At 37.9% G+C, this 17505-nt stretch overlaps 1 protein-coding gene across 2 annotated transcripts in view; it reads left to right on the top strand.

The window, feature by feature from the left end:
• LDAH (lipid droplet associated hydrolase) overlaps nt 1–17505 on the top strand; it is a 113798-nt gene that overhangs the window by 10056 nt on the left and 86237 nt on the right. For both annotated transcript variants that reach the window (XM_030269974.4, XM_072926322.1), the window contains exon 2: nt 3454–3612. In XM_030269974.4, coding sequence (XP_030125834.1) covers nt 3459–3612 — 154 coding nt within the window. In that variant the 5' untranslated portion in view covers nt 3454–3458. The remainder of the gene's footprint in view (nt 1–3453; nt 3613–17505) is intronic.

The following is a 17505-nucleotide window of genomic DNA, read 5'->3' on the forward strand; positions in this document are numbered from 1 at the left end:
GCCTAGAGCTCCCTGGGCACTCTAACATGGGCATGGTGGTTGCTTTTTTTGCAGTTTCCAGACATGTTTTCCAATCACAGAATTGTTAAGCTTGGAAAAGATCTCTTAAGATCATCAAGGCTGACTGTTAACCCAGCATTTCCATATTCATTACTAAACTGTGTCTCCAAGGGCCACATCTGCACATTTTTTAACACTTCCAGGAATTCTACCACTCTCCTGGGTAGCTTTTTCCAATGTCATTGTGACTTAGCAGAAAAGATAAGAGAGTGGCCTCACAGTAACCTTGGCCACAGGCACCTTGGGGTGTGTCTCTTAGGATTTTGTGGAGCCTTTTATGTCAAATCTGCTGCAGTGGTCCTTTCTCTTTTATTTTGGTTTCACCACTGTTTTATGCAAGTTACCTTTGCCCTTGTGGTTACCATTGTATCTGTCACTACAGCATCATGCTTCAGAATAGGTACACAGCCTGTTTGTCTTGGCTTGTGATTGAACAGTTTATATGCCAGGTATCAATTTACTTACTCTGATTACATTGCATGGTGCTAGTCTGAGTTTGTCATAACTTTGTCATTGAACACTCTTTAAGTGTTGATCAAATATTGTTATTTCCAAGTTACCGTGGAAAATGTCAAGTCCAAGTAATAGTGTAGGATGGTGCAGTTAAAATACACTATCAAGAAAGAGGCATAAATAATTAGCCAGATGCTTGCGAAGTTCACTTAGCTTTACTATCAGCATTTTACTTTGGGGTCGGTTGAACCAAAGATGATAAGAATTGGTCCTATGGAAGAGGTAATCTGCCCTTTTTGGATAACTCTGTTCCAGATATTCCTGTCTGAAAAAATGGCTGTAGGTGGCTTCTGGATCAGTAGGGAGACACCTAAATACATGTGTTGGTTTGCAAGTGCACATGTATGTCTTCGTGTTGTTACTATAGTATTTGCTAACCAGGAGAGGATTTTTCTAATCTGGAGATGGCAACCATGAAACTGATACCACGACTATTCCCCTAATCAGTTAATGTACTGATGCCAAAGGCTTTGTATCCTGTAATAAGAGTTTGTTTTCTGGTCGACACCTACGTTAAGGGTGTGTTAATCTAGAGCTAAAGCCCCGTGAATCAAAACCCATATTTCGATATTCTAACAGCAATTTTGATACTAGATTAAGCACTCTTGACAGAAGCTGAATTTCTTGTAATACTTTTCCTGCAATTGGTTAGAGAATTTTTGTGCAGGGGTTGAAGAGAAGGAAGCAAATACTGTTTGGGATGTAATAAGGTCTGATTTCCTAAGTAGATGCATCTCTTTGAGTCTTGTTACTTTTCTACATAATAACTTGTGAAACTCCCACCAGTCAAGGTTGTCCTCCTGTTTCCTCAACATTCTTGGAGCTGCTGTGGCACAAACTGCTCTCTGTGGGCTGACAGAGCCAGTGGGAACCTCATCTCTCAAAACCTCTGCCTGTTAAATCTGTTTGGAAATTGAAAGACCATCTTATGGTATTTCTAGAGGAAATGCAGGCAATTTGTGCCAAAGGTAGATACCTGTAATAGAATTACTGTTCTTCAAAGCTTCATTTAGGAAGGAGGAAGGAGATCTGGAGGTATTTTTGGCTATTACTGATTTCATCTTGAAACTGGTCTGAATAGTATCCTGGGAGAATATCCACTATCTTTTCCCTATTTTTATCTTCTTTCAATTTTTATTACAAAAGGCCATAAAGTCGCAAATTAAAAACCTAACAATAAATAAGTAAAAATCCCTCAAATACTACATAGAGCTAGTACAAAGAAGCCATTTGGGATTGTCTCAGACAGGCAGTTTTTCGGATAACCATTCCTTCTCTAGTGTTCAGTCTTCCTTTCAGGTACTGCGACACTGTGTGTTTTTGAAATTAGAAGTTAAGTTAAAGACTGGACCAAAGCTACAACAACAGGTCTGTGTGAACCTGAAAATCCTCCCACGCCAGTCCAGAATGTATTGCTGAGTTTTCTGTTCTCATTGCTTAACTTCTGACCTTAATGTTGCAAATACTTCTTTTGAATAAAGAGTTGTCAGTGGGATTTCCATTTAGATTTGTTGTGTGAAATCAGTTCAGAATGAAAGTATGCATCAGATTTTATTGGTTCATGATCAGAAACTTTGTTCAAAACTTACTTTCTTGAGTAAGAACTAATTGCTTTTGCTTCTTGGATTGTAAACAACCTGTAGTTGTTGATGTAACTGGATTTATTAGTTGAAACTGTTCTTGGCTTCTTTCAGCTTTAAATAATGAAGAAATACAAGCAGGGGTAATGCATTAAAAATGTACCTCTTTATAGTTCGGCAGAATTAACTTTACTGACATTTTAGTCACTACAAGTTAGATAATAACATGGTGAACAATGAAGTAGTAAAGGTGTCTGCATTATCATTAAAATAACTTCTTTATGGGGGTGCTGGGGTGAAATGGGCAGATGGAGGTACGAGGTTTCATCCAGAGAATTGTGCTCTAATTGACAGTATTAATACTTCTCCCTTCCCTCCAGAAGTGTTTTCTATTTGTACTATATTCAGGTTTTTTTTCAAGGTGGTACTTGTTAGTTCAAAACAAATCATTTTCTGTCTTTTTTGCATTGGTTGTTCTTTACCTTAAGCCTTTCAAACTCCCAGATTAAAACTGGGGAAAGTAAGGAAATACTGTTTCTTCATGTGTACTTTTCTTATGTTGTCAAGTGTCATTACTTAAAATTTCAGTCAGATCTGTTCCTTTTAAGTTGTGTAGCACTGAGAATTTTTCAGTGACTATTAGTGAGAGTAGTGGCCCTCAGTTAATAGTGCAGCAGACCTTGTAGATATTTCAGACTTTGGTTTACATGCCTGAAATTTCACAAATAGACTAGGAAATAGAATTTGTGTCCTTGTACTCAAAAATGAATGGTCCTTTTTCACTAAGCAAAAATAGTTGAAAGGCTTAGTGTTATTTTTAACTATGCTTTTGATGGTTAAAGGTCATGATGCTATGCTGCAATATCCAGTTTTATTACGAGGCACACAGAACTTGCAAATACATTCATGCACTAGTTCTGTTTGGTATTTTTTTCATTTGTGTGCCTTCAAGCAGGTTTCAGATTAATCTTTTCAGTGGACAGTATGAACAAGAAATTTAAAATTATTTGCCTTTAAGGTAGAATAGAGCTTATTTATTGTTCAGTTCATCATTGTGTATTTCTGTGACAGAAAGTGAAAGCTGCTTTCTCTCATATAGTAGCAACATGGACTACCTTCTAGAGCCCCTTCAAACATCAAATACTCAACTGGGCCTCAGATTACTGGATATGACAGCTGTTGGGGGTGGGATGGTTTGGCTGGGATTTTTTTTGCAGTTATTCTGGGGGAAGTCATAATAGCAAAGAGACAACTCTGTAAGTTTTGTCCTGTTGTAACAGTGTCTTATTCTGCTCAACAGCAAACATGAGGTCGGGGTCAGAAGAGCCAGTCCCCTTACATGAAGAATTTATCTACTGTTGTGGAGCTGCTACCCATGTCTTAAAGTGTGGGCCCTGGAAAGACCTCTCAAAAGATGAAAGTAAAAATCTACCCAGGCTCTTGTTCATGATTATACCTGGTAAGGATCTTTTTTTGTTTAAGTCTAGAAGTTTGTTGATTGAAAGAGTTATGTCCAGTTTCATTTTCAAAAATCTCACTATGTCAGTGATAGATTTTGGCTTATGCACATGGCACAATAATCAAAAATATTGCAGTGGTGAAATTTCTTTGTTACATTAGACTGCTACTTCTCCCTTTATTTTTTAACAGTGCCAGAAGGCAGCACTTAAAGAAATTAGGATGTCTTACTCATTTTCTTTATGGTGATGGTTTACTGAGAGCTTTGTGGGGTTTTGTTTGTTTTCATTGCTCTTCTTCCATTTATCTCTTGCACCTTGAAGTGTTAATGCAATGTCAGCTGTGTGCCAACTGACAGATGAGAGTTACAGTATTTGAGAGAAAATTCTAGATCCAGTTGTTTCTTTAGGTTGATTGTTTTTGATAGTAAAAGTTTTTTAGCTTAGATTTTTGCACATGAATTTTTATGCTGACCTTCTTGAACTCAGTGAGTATTGTACAGTTCTTCATTATGTTTAAATATGGCTGTCTTAAAATGAGAGCTCTGAAGGTGCATTTGGCATATGTTAAAATTAATGAAGAAGTCCTAATTTCATTGAAGTCTACCAATGAACTGTAGGAATTTTGTCTTTAGCAAAAGTAGGGCTTGAACCCACTCAAGCACAAGTGCTGTGACTCTTTCACCGCCTTACAGTTTGCAGATTTCTAATGCTTTCTATTGTTTATTTGAATGTACTGGATACTGTTGTTATTTCTCCCAGAATGAGTGGTGCAAATAATGACTTTTCTGAGTATTCACAACTTTGGTTCACTGTTAGTGTTCCTAGTTGCTCTTTATGGAACTGTGTGTGGCTTGGTTTTTACTTAGCAGTGAAAGAGAACACAGGTGCAATTTTTCAGGGTTTTTTTTCACTGTTTTGGAAGGTCCATGGAATATTTTATGTTAGTTTCCTTGGGCACAGTGATGTTATTCCTTTGTCTCCAGGAGCTGAATAGTAACTTTTTAAGCCAGTGACAGTGAAGCTTAGATTATTTTCTTAACTGAAAAGAAGAAGCCTTCTGTGAGTACATCTTGTTTCTGTTTTGTGGGGAATAACCCTTTAAACCAAATACACTATGCAGTATTGCTTTAGTACCTCTCTGGTGGTACAAGCCTGATTTCATGCTTTTCAATTGCTGCTTTCTCTCAGTTAAGGCATTTGTGGAAGGTTTAATTGAACAGCTAAGTCTAGAGTTTCTTTTTCCCACAATCTGGAGTTTTCACCTGTCTGCAGACTGATTCCTTCTATTTGGGGTGACAGTAGAGGCTGTAACAAAGATAAATCTGTAAAGCTAGATTATGTCAGTAGAAAGATATGCAGGGGAAGAGCACAAGTAAAACATTAGCATCCCAGGCTTGGTACCTGTACTAGGCATGTAATTTATTCTGTTCAAAATGTACCAAGTCACATACATTGCATAGTCTCCATATTCATAATAGAAAACTTTTAATGCAAGAAAATGTAGTGGCAGGGCTACATGGAGCTAATTTCCTGCAGAACAGTTCTGTGAAGACTCCTTAATAACATCTTAACTAGACAGATGTTCAGGAGTAGTCAGCAGTGTAATACTCAGTGTGCTTCTGTCATGGTCTTCAGGCTTTTGCAAGCAGGTGATTTATGGTTTTGCTCTTATTTCAGAATTATGTGGGTAACAAGCTGGAAGTTCTCTCACTGTGAAAACACTTTAAAAACTCAGCCACCACTATAATGCTATCTTCACTTCAGGTGCCCAAATTCAGTAGTGAATTAAGTTACCCAAGCTTCTTGCTGTGGCTGGCAGGGAGCTTAGTGGGACCTGGCATAGCAAAGTGCAGTTTTGCTTCTCATAAAACAAATGGTGGGCATTTTTTGCTACTGTTACATGCCTCATTTTTAGCCTTCAAGGATCTGCCAGTGCAAAAAACACAGCCTTAGGAGAGATCTGGACATTTGGGTCGTCTGGCAACGTGTTCGTGTACCTAAACAGTCAGGATTAGATAGCATTCCCCTTGTGCTTTTGTAACTTCCTGAGTATGAAATGTGGAGCCCTTTTGGAGTCCAGCAATTTTCACACTTGAAAGGCATGTATCCATGGCTGAGATTCTTTTTGGAATGTGGGAAAGAGCGGCAAAAGGACAGCTTGGTACACAAGTCAAAGAAAGCAATATCCAGACAAGGGCAGCTCTGACTTAAAAAAGAAAGCATGCACAGCCAAGTGTTGAGTGATCTGAACTGAAGGTGATTAGTCCTGCTGCATGTGTTGCTCTGTTCTGTGCATTAAACTGCTCTGGTACGTACTTTTCCAGTTCTAAAGAGATTCAGGCATATGATTTTGTTAACACGTAGTCAAACCAAACAGAGTTGTGGGTGGGTATTGAGGAAGATGACAAAATTCTCAGCTTCTGCTGGAATCAAATTGTTGCAGGAGATTTGAGAATAAATCCTGTATATTTATTTTCATTTTGCGTTTTAATCTAGTTACTTCAGAACAGGGAGGATTCCTCTCAGGTCCAACTTAGCTTTCTCTCTCTCTGCACTTTAAATAAAAAACAACTCCAAAACATTCTTCTAGTCTGAAATCAATGAGTTAAAGTGAATCAGGATTCTGCCTCCTGAGAACTTATAACTCACTGTGCTTGAAGCAATTGAAAAACAGAATATGCAGCAGGGTTTAATCTCATTTCACTGCAACAAGCTAATGTGGTTTTTTTGTTAGTGGCAGAGTGAGTGAACTTATAATTTTAATAACGCTTTACTGTATTAATTGTAATGTTTAATACAGACTTTTTCATAGCTTTTTTTTTTTTTGTGTCCACAAAACCTCTGAATAGGAGTAATAATGTGTTTTACTAAAGTAATTACTGTGTAGAAGGTCAAATTTTTCCTCCATCCAGAATATATGTGTATACTTGTTTGACTTTCTTAATATGAATTCTTTTCTATTAAATTGATGAGATTTACTCATGGGAATAACATTAAATGTGTACAGTTGAAGGATCAGGCACATGATTTTCTGGATATGTAGGTGTTATGGAAAGGACAGGAATTACTGTTTTTCCTCTTGTGTCCTAAAGGACTGTTTTTGCTTTTAGAGTGTTTGTTTAGTATAAAATTAGCAGTGAAATACAAAATCTGCTACAGCAATATTTAACATTGCTTGTGTTCATTGCAAACCATAATCCACAAAGTGTATTGGATTTTTTTTTTCTGTTTTAATAGTATCTGTCTATTTGTGGCTGTGTATTTATGAAACATTTAGTTTTGTAAATAAATGCTCTACAGAATTTAAAACCACTGTGCTGTTCAGCTCATGACATTTTGCTTTTCATCAAAATTTTCCTTGCATTTCATTGCAGGAGTACATTGGGATACCTTTGTTTCAGGCTTCCTAATTTGTGTTACCATTGCTGTAAACAAGGCAATTTTGCAATTTAAAATCTTGTACTTGGGAGACATATATAATGTAAATAATATTTTTTTTGTGTGTGTGTAAATCATTTTACACAAGTTTTATTCATTAACATACAGAAATAATTTCAGAATCTGGTTCTCTGGCCTGCATTCAGAGTACTCCCTATGCTTTGCCAAGTTTCTTGATCTGCCTGTTTGCAGTTGAATCACTGCTGGGTTTTTAGATTATGTTACTGTTTACCAACTCATGCTGTCACTTGGTGATGTTTAAGGGCTATGAGGACTTCAACAGACACTTTTTTCAAGTATAAAGGTATTTCTTCTGAGCTAATTCTCTGAGTCAATAATTGCTTATGCACAACAGAAATTGCATGTTTGGATTCTCATCTCCTGGGAGTAGACAGATGTACTTACATCAACAACACTGTTACACTTGAAGACTACTGAACTATTTTTCAGCAATGAAAACAGTGCAAACAATTTGTCTGGATTGTGACAAGTTGTTAGTATATTCTCTCTTGAGATGAGAATTCCTGTTAGTTTTAAAATCTTTAAATTGCCATTTTTAACTGTAACATAGGGACTCCAGAAAGCTTTCCATACATTATCTGCCTTTGTCTTCACCTGCTGTTTTACTAAGTCATCACCCTCAACACTTGCATAAGGAAAGTTATAATAAGAATCACTGTGTTAAAATACTTCTCAGTAAAACTAATTGTATAGCCCTGAAGCTTAGTTTCTTTATACTTTGTCTCTTTGTTTCCCACCAAACCAGCTTTTTGAAAGTTATTCATTTTTCACTCTGCTCAGCAGTTACTGAAATGAATTGTTCTTCAGAGGGTCTGCTGTCACCACCGAGACCAAGGAAGGTGTAAAAGAATCTATTTCCTCGTTCAGCAAACTGTGTAAAGCATGTTTAATTCTCTTCAGTTTGGTTTTAGAATGGGCGTTGATTTATACAAAGTTTATGTGTCTAAATGCCCTTGTTGGTACAAAATTTTAATATAACTTTGTCTGCAACAACTGAATTGGATCTAGTAAGGACTCTCAGTATCAGCAGATGAGCTTGCATTGTGTAGCTTCTGGCAACCTTAGCCAGGATATAATCTGGAATCCTGTGTGGAATCTTGGCACCTCATGGGGATGGTTCAGACTGTTTATGTGAAGCAAAATCTGATTTTGGAGTCAAGACCATGGAGTTACTCAAGGAAGGTACTTTATCTTCTCAGACATTACTTTCCAAGTCAGCAGCCAGGGTCTCCTCCCCCAGCACACAGCAGTGTTCACAATTTGCTTTTGAAATGCAGCTGAAGGAGAGGGAATGTTGCAATGGACAGACATATTAAGAGAAAAATAGATTTCTTACTTACTAGGCAAGGGGAGTTCTGGGTCATTTATGTTCTGTGCCTAAAGTCACTAACTGAGCCAGCAGCAGTTCTGTGAATGAAGTTGAGAACCTGTTCTGTCTGAATGCATTAGGCATTTTCCTCTTCCTAGTTTTGTGACTGGTTGTTCTTACTTGGTTTTTTTGGGGTTTTTTTGAAAGAATAGTCCCAGAGCATCATCCAGGAAAAAAAGACTATACCCATATGTTTCCAGTTTTGTCACTATCATCAGTATTATGAGAGCTCTTAAGAAGTTTGGTTTAGTTTGTTGGTTTCTTTTTTTTTTTTTCTTGGTGGTTTGTTTTTGGGTTTTGTAATGTTTTTTGTTTGTTTGTTTGTTTGTGGTTTTTTTTGAGACAGGGGGAGGTGGGGTGGGGTGGTCAAACTGAGTCCATGACATGACACCTGGTTCAGAAAGGGACTCTTAAGGCCCAATTTCATACAGCTTGATTAAACAACTAATTCAGATGCTGAAGAAAGGAGCATAAATTTCTGGGTAGTTTGTAGAACCAGTAGGTAAGGATGGCACTGCCATGAGCATTTCTGCCTACTGAGGGGTTAGGTGGCTGCCCTGAGATGTGAAATCTCCATCTGTGGAGGTAATCAAAACTTGACTGTGTCTGCAGCCTGCTCTGAGTCTGCATGAGCAGGGAGGAGCTGGGCTCAGAGATCTTAGATGATCCCTTCCAAATTCAGCGATCCTGCAAATGCGACCCCAGAACTGGCCATCCAGGCTCCTTCTCCATGTGTGGATTCCAGTCTTGGTTGATATTGGGATACTTTCAAAAGATACTAAAGTCTATGGATAATCTTGGATAAATCTTAAGAATTAGTTGTCCTTTCAAAAGCTGTAGTTTGCCTTCACAGCTGTAATGAACAGTGAAAGCCTTAATAATGAAACTGGGTTTGTTAATTGCTGGGAACCAAATAGAATTAAAAGTTGATAAGGAATGAAGCATGTTACTTAAATACAGTATAAGCAGAGTATGCCAGAAGAGGGAGCCGTTCTAAAGATTAGAAAAAAACATTAGCGTGTTTTGGCAAAATTACTGCTATAATAGTCAGATATACCATACTACAGGGTTCAGGCCCACCTCTGAAAGCACAGGTCAGCATCTCTACTGTGTTCTTATCAGAAAAAAAAATTGTCGTTTTATAAGACCGCGTGACAGTGATTAACCAGTTATGTTAGTTGTTGAGGGTCATACAAATGCCTTTTATTTGCATTAGGAGGAGCAAGATAAAGCAAGTCAAATTAGAGCAGAGAATATAAGATTGGGAGTGCTGGGGCTTCTGTTCCCACCTTTCCACTGGGTTCCTTCTCAGTATATGGCAAATCATCCTCACAAATTGTGTCCCTAAGCACCAAAAAATCTTACAGTACACTTACAGTATTTGTAATTATGCAATAACCTAAGTTTCTAAGTTAGCATTCACTTATAATCAGCTAACACCAAGTAAATAAATTAACATAGAAGCACAGCTGCATAGAGTGAGACAGCAGATACTTCCTCTCTGGAATGTTTAAATCATTCACCAGCTCCACAGGCAGCTCCACTCTTACTTTGAAAATTTCTTGTACCAGGGCAGGTATCACCTTCCAGTGTACAGCAGTAAATACCCAAAGGACATTAACGAAAATAACTCATCACATAAAAGTACTTCAGTTTGTTTTTAAAGGAATCATTCATTTAATTTTGGATTTTTGGGGTTGAATTAAGTAATGCAATTAGAATTTTTAGGTGAAATTTTAAAAGTGTAACTACGTTGTTGAGAAAAGCTCCAGAGGTCTCCTGTTCATACACTAACTTATACTTTTCTTAGTCCTGTATCACATATTTCTGATGACCTGAAGCTGAGGTTGCTTCTTACGTGAATGTTTTCCATTATATTAGCATTGTGCTTTGTGTGTTTATCTTCACCTACCTCTACTAGTGTAAGGTACAAGGTTTCATGAGTCCTATTGCCTTTTCTCATTTTGATCATACCATCCCAAAGAAATTGTTGCTTCTGTTGTCCCTCCTCAGCTGAAACAATAGAGCAGAGAAAAAGGAAATATTAGATGTTCAAAAGTGAAAATGTTGTTATTTAACACATCTGGTCCAGGGAATCAAGTCAAAAATTTTGTTTTATTGGAGTCTTGGCTCTCTTGACAAGGCATGTGGAGGGTTATGGAGCTCAGAATGGCATCAAGTCCAGCTGGCACACTTGAGTCACATGTGGCTGATCAGCAGGAACCAAAAAAAGTCTGAATTTTGCATTTGCTTTGTGTCCTTGTTATATGCTGTTCATATCCAAACAGCAGAATTCCTTTTGTGTGTGCACAGATACTCTATTTAGGAACGATTTCTCTTTTACATTTTATCTTAGCAGCAGCATTCACCCATTCTGGGATATTTGCAGTGCTTGAAATTAGACTTAGTTCTGCAAATACTATACTTGATTGGAATATTTACTATTAAACATTGTTCTTTACTGTGTGGAGAGGATGGCTGAGAACCTGCAGTGCTTTCCTTCAGAGAGGAAGAGAAATGCTGTGCTCTTTTATCGTGGCTTCACCTGCAGCATAGGGATTGAAGCAACCACTTGATTTTTGAATGTATTATTTGCGTGCTGGGCTGCTCATTGCTCTGGTTCAGAGAAAGCTACCTGGTGTTCCTAAAATTTTCAGGAGTGTCTTTCCCTGTATTCCACCTCCCTGTATTATGATCTTACATGATCAGCATAACATAATCAGAGTTTTCCTGGAAAGTCTCAACCATTATCTGTTTTTATTAGCAGGTAATACTTAAGCAATTGAACCTCTCTTTAGATGTGGGTGGCTAGTGAAGAGACTAGCCATTCATATAGCTCTTGCCTTCACACAGTTGTTAGAACCGTGAAGTTAGGTATAAAGCAGATGTTCCTGAGTGTAAAGTAGTGTGGAAGTTAGAAACTGTTTGTAGAGTGTTCAATTAAGACTCACCAGACAATGGAAATCCAAGAGATTAGTGCTTGGAGCACTTAAAAAACTTCCTAAAGCCATTATTTTGCAATCCAAAATGTTTGTCAACAATACTGGCATAAGGTACTTCTTTTCCCACCATGCTGTGCCATTCCACCCCTCAGTTATGCCACAACAATACTTTGAGAGATCGTGCTGTGAATTAAATAAATACATACATTTATTTCTGGGGTGTTTTTCCAGCTGGAACTGTTCCCTGTTTGGGTTCCCAGCAGGACCCCCACAGATTGTGCCAGTGTAATTCAGGGGCTGGTGAGCCATGGTAGGAGGGTGGGGATGATAGTCGGGGGGAAGTTGGGAGTTCCTTCAGCTGGATTTGTCACAGGACTTCATACATGAGTTCATACGGTCTGTCTGAGACTTTGGCAGGAGCAGTGCCCCACCAGCCTCTCCAGGTGGTAGTGATTCCCTGAGAATGCCTCTCCCTTGAGGCTTCTGCTTTTGTTTCCACTGCAGCTCCAGCTGAAGCTGCCAGCTCTTTGCATTTGACCCCGAGTTCTCAAATTCTGATGTCGAGAATTTGTATTTTACACTGTGATGAACCTATTTATTTTTTTTCTGAGTAAAAAAAAATGGCTTTCCTACTCTCCAGTAACTGCTATGTGGGATGAAAAAGTCACTGAGAACAGACTACACTGTAGTGTTGAAAGTTTATGCAGCATAACAATGCAGGTAGCAGTACATAGAGTAAAATAAAATGGTTTTCCCTTTCCCTGTGACTGGCCTTCTTATCAGCAGGTAAGGAAGTAAGGGCACAGGTTTTTATTTCAGTGAGACATAAACACTGCAAAACAGTTTTTATTCTTATGCTTGTATGGGGTGTGTCACTGCATGTTGTGTATTTGCACTTTGCACAAGAACAAAAGCATACACACAAACACACACAAACCAAGAAACAACCCACCCATATCTACCTCATATTTCCAAAGCTACTCCTCCCAACTTTTCTAGGCATTTCTTTATCTTCAGCACAAATATTCATGACAATTACAAGATTAGCCTTGTTTCCTCAGGTGGTCGTTCATGTAATGTACTGTAAGCTGGAGTTTGTGCATGAAAATTAAAGTATTACTAGCCACTGATTATTTGGTTTGTTTCTTATTTATAAAATGTGAATAAATATCAAATGACCCTCCCCTTTACTTACTGAGGTAAATAGTTTGACTTTCTGAGGACATTATTTGTAGCAGATAATACTAATTTGTCTGTACCTATTTGATTTCTGCTTCAATCCACATAAAACTTTGAATATGTTGGCGAATTTTCCCCAGTTTTTTTCTGAGACATAGTGGATGCCAAAGGATACTAAAATAAAAGCTTGGCCAGAAGACATGCATGCTGGTAGAATACCCCCTTAAGGAAAGGTGTATGTTCTATCCCACATTATATATTAAAAAATTCAGTTCTTAGGACACTGTTCTTCATTATTTTTGCTGCTTATGTACTACTTGTTTGTGACTAATATTTTTAAATATGCTGACAGTTGAGCTTTGTTTACTGGGTCAGCCCACAAGCTTCCATTGTCTTTAGAACAGAAAAAAACGTTGTCTTTCATTAAAAATAAAAACTTCCTCATGCAGAGAGAAGCTTGTATGTCAGATCTAGGCTTGAAATATGCCATTTTTGTTGAATTTCCCAGTGCTCCAGAAGTACCTCTGATGGGGGCTTGGCACAGTTGAGCTTGTTAAGTTTGAGAAGGCAGAGTAATGACAGGATGGTTGAACGTCCAGCTGTGTTTGACAGTATTTCCCTCCACTGAATCTGGGTGGCAGATGGGACTTACTGAAGTGACTTAATGAAATTTCTCAATCCACAGTCTTCTTTTGGTGTCCTCTCCCTACTAATGAAGCATTTTCAGCATGGATCCTTCCTGCCTGGCTGTGTGAGCAGCATCTGGGGAGGAAGTGATCCCTCTCCTGCAGCATGCAGTGGCTTGAGTTGGCCAGAGTTATGGAAAAGTTGTGTTCTAGGGTATTTTGCTTGATTTGAAAATTTTAAAAAGGATCTGTTTCTCTTCATGGGATGTCTGAAGCAGGAGGGAAGAAGAAATTGCTTAGTGAAGGCCCTACCTATGAAGGAAATCCAGTGTTTCCATGTGCATCATGTAAAAATAAAGCATTTAAAATGTTTAAAGGTACAGCAGCAGTGCATAATGTATTTCCTTTCTGGGAGCTGATACCAGAAATACCTGAGCTACTATGAAATTGCCTTGATATTAAACATCTTGACTTAGTTGTATCTGAAAAGAATGAAAAATAAAAATCCTCTTTCAGATTCTAGTTAACATCTGGTCTGATTTCTATCCAATAGTAACTCTTATGCCTCACTGAGTCTATAACAGAAACAAATATGACCCATTATGTTCAATATCTGGATTATGGAAAACAGTATGACGAGTAACTCAATCATAACTCTTGCTTTTGTTTTTCTGTTAAGGGCATGATGGAAGATTTTGTTCATTGTCCTGATTTCCATTTTTGAAAGCAAACCTTGATTATCCTTGTTGGATTAAAAAATTCTCACAGGAATAAGTAAATATATAATGATACATAAATACTGCCTTCCATCTTTAAGTTTTAGATATTTTTTTTAATCCATTGTCACAGCCTTCTTTTAAGAGGCAGAAACTCTTGGCAATAGATCTTGAATGGGTGAATAAATGTGCTTGTGAAGTGACTTGTGTTTTGTGTTTTCCTGAAAACAGTGTTTTAATTGAAGTCTTCATGGAGCATCTACTTAGGACCAGTATGAATACCCCAACTACAAGGCCTTTTTCCTCAGTCAGAAATACAGTGGTGTCAATGCAGAGTCTGTCCCTAAGGATGTGAATTGGTAAATCTTGGTTTATCCACGTTCAGAACAGTCTGTTCTTTTATCTAACCTTTCTGAAGAAGCAAGGCAGATGCAAATGCAAAATTAGTTCACCAAATCACCTTAGATTGTTGGTTTCAAATACAACATTCTTGAAGTTTCAATACACAAAAATTGCAGAAACATATTTTCAGTCTTTTTTTCTGAAATCAACTGTCTGGGTATTTGTTCTCTGTTGCTATTTGTTTCCTGTCTGTTTGTTACTCCCTTGATATACAATATAGGAAAATCTGATAAAGATTTGAAAATACTTTTTCTGGTGTCTTTTGAGTGTGCTGTTTCCTTTCTCCTTGTATATTATTCAAAAGTGATCAAATTTTGAATAATTTGAGCTGTGTATCTGCACAAAACAAATAATTTGTGGTTATCTTGGGTTTGAATTTTTTTTCCGTCTTTGTCTTTTTCCTGCTGCTGTTGTCTCATCAGAGCTGTGTTATTCAGATGTTTCATAGGCTTTCTTGTGAACCCATTTGACATTGTCTTGTGTTCCTCCTGTGTTCCTCTTCACGCACTTCCTTTGTTCTCTCTCTTTCTGTCAGGAGGTTTGTTTTCTTCTGCTCCATTGCTGCTTCAGACGACAAAGCTGGCTGAAAAATTCCAGCTGGGAATTCTAGACCCAGCACAGAACTTGAAGTAGCCCCTCTGCCAGCATTGGTTGTAGGATGGTTTGGGTCAGACCAACTACCTCTGGGGTGTTAAAAGTAGTTATATCTGTCTTCATCTGCTTAAGAGACTCTGTATGTGTAGGTGTGTACTAGGAGATCTAACCAAATGTTTTAACTTAACATTTACTGTGGGGAAAACAACACACAAAAATTATTTAATTGAAAGCACCTATAAAATTCTGGGTTCTACTACTGAAAAGTGTGAAAAATTTGCTATTCCATTGAGAACTCAATTATTTCAGTTTTATGTCTCTGTCTTAACTCCCAAAAAACATTAGTTTACAGACACGTTAAAAAAATGAAAATCAAGGCTTCTTTTGTATTTATATACCTCTTTTGGTTGAGATGGCAGAAGTAATTATTGAAGTACATCTGTGGACTTTATAACCCTTGCAATATTGCTTAATTACAAAGTCCAGTAGGTTTGCAGTGGATGAAATCAGCATTTTGGACTCCATATCTTATCCACCTGGATAGATGCTGTTAATTATTGCCATGGGAAGACCAGCATATACTGTCACGATTTTTAGCTGGTAATTTTAATTCACAAGGTTCAGGCACTCTTGTCACTTGGGCAAAAACAGCTGTGTTAGGTTAATTCAGGTTTATTAGACTGTCTGTGGGATTTCTTTAGAGGTGAATGAACCTACATTTATTCTGAAAGTGAAACAGCATTGGAGAACAACAGACAAGCTTATTGGCTTTGCAAAATATATACAAAGAATGTGTATTATAAAATCCTATATATAAGTTTTATAGCTGTTTCAAGCTGATAACAGTGTATGTGTGTAGGTATATATACGGAAAAAATGTGAAATGTTCTTGAAAAACCTCTCTAATAAGCTGTGTTACAGACACCTGGCTGAATCCTTCTGAGATTCCCTATTTTCACAACCCAAGCAAATATCTTATGGTGCTTTCCAGCCAAATTCACTATTCCAGAATTAGAGAGGATCAAACAGAGTTTTCACATGTGTTTCTGTATAACGTCCTTGTAATGTTTTGCTCCTTGGCTGATGCTGCTCCCCTAGAGTGGGGACTGTAAAGGGATACAAGACAAAGAGTGCCAGCCCCTGCGATGTTTAAACAGGTGAAAGCTTCATTGACATGAGTTTAGGATGGTCACTCAAATGTTATTTGACATGTTTTATATGAAATCCCTTGACCTTGCATGTCAGAGAGACCCATGTGTTGCATTTTAAGGCCTGCTCACCAGCCACGGTGTCAGATTCTGCAGTTTTCTCCCAAGTGTGAGAACATCATTGTGTTTTTTGCATGCTCCATTTAAATTCTTCTGACATCTGTGTGGGCTGCTTTCCATTCATTAACATAGGAGAGTTGCATCTTCTTCCATGGTGGCTGGTCAGACGCCAAAGGCAGATTAAGTTTCCTTGGGCAAGGAACTTGTCACTGAAGCTCTTTGAGCTGGAGCTGGGAGCTTTGGCAGCTCTGTGAAGAGGCGGTGAGAATCATCACCACAAACATTATTTTTATGCATCCTGCTGTGCACCCCTTGATTTCAAATTTGATTTATGGCTGCACTTCTTTTTTTTTTTTTTTTTTTACTTTTTAGAAGCTGCATTTGTTTTTTCTTGCAGGAGACTGTAATGTAAATATTGTGGCATGCACTTCATTCTGAAACTGGATTCTTTCTAAAATTACACTTATGGTAATTGCTGGCATATTTTCCAGTTCCTTAAAGTTCTCTGTAAACACACTGCTGGCTGTGTATTTCCCTTCTTGTATTCATGTAGCTGCCTTTATTCTTTATAGTCCTGCTGAGGTCCCAGAGCAAGCAGAAAGCAACTGCTGGAGAAGTGCATAAAGCACCACGGCTCAGTGCCAGTTGCTGCTCCCATGGATGGTCAGGTTCCTGGGATGCCACTGGAAACACTGGGGAACATCTCACAGGACAGTGCATGGAACCCAAATGCTTGATTCAAAGCAAGGTGCAAGAAACCTTGTCGCTGTTTGGGATGACTTAGTTACACATCAGTTTTTTCTTCACTCCCCACCACTCTTGGCTTGAACTATATACTGCTTAAATTTCTCTCAATTCAGCTATCCCTTCCAGAACTGCTAAAAATTACCTAGCTTTATGTTTTAGTCTCAATTTCTTTTGAACAAACTGTGTAAATTTTTGACTTACATTTTTCTGCACAGAAGACTTCTTTCATGTTTTGGTGAATATCTTTGTTTCTAACCTGGAACACTTTTTGTATGGAGCTAGCTAATGCTAGTGGTCTCTTACCTGTGGTTTCCATTTGACATGAATGTGTTCTGTTGCTGAAGAATTCAAAATGCTTGGCGATTTGTAAGCCATAAAAGCTGTCATTGCTTGTGAGGAGTGGCTATGGTCTGTGACTTTTTAAGTGAGCATCACGTGTTTGTTGTTTTCCATTCATAATTAAACTGGTAGAGTTGCACTGATGGTGCACTGTATATAAGTTAAAATTTATCAAGTCTGAGTAATTTCTCTTGTGGAAGTGCAGCATCTCAAATACTAATATTTCATTTTAAGACAGGCCAAGTTTGACT

Source organism: Taeniopygia guttata, chromosome 3, assembly GCF_048771995.1.
Source record: "Taeniopygia guttata chromosome 3, bTaeGut7.mat, whole genome shotgun sequence".
NCBI lineage: Eukaryota > Metazoa > Chordata > Aves > Passeriformes > Estrildidae > Taeniopygia > Taeniopygia guttata.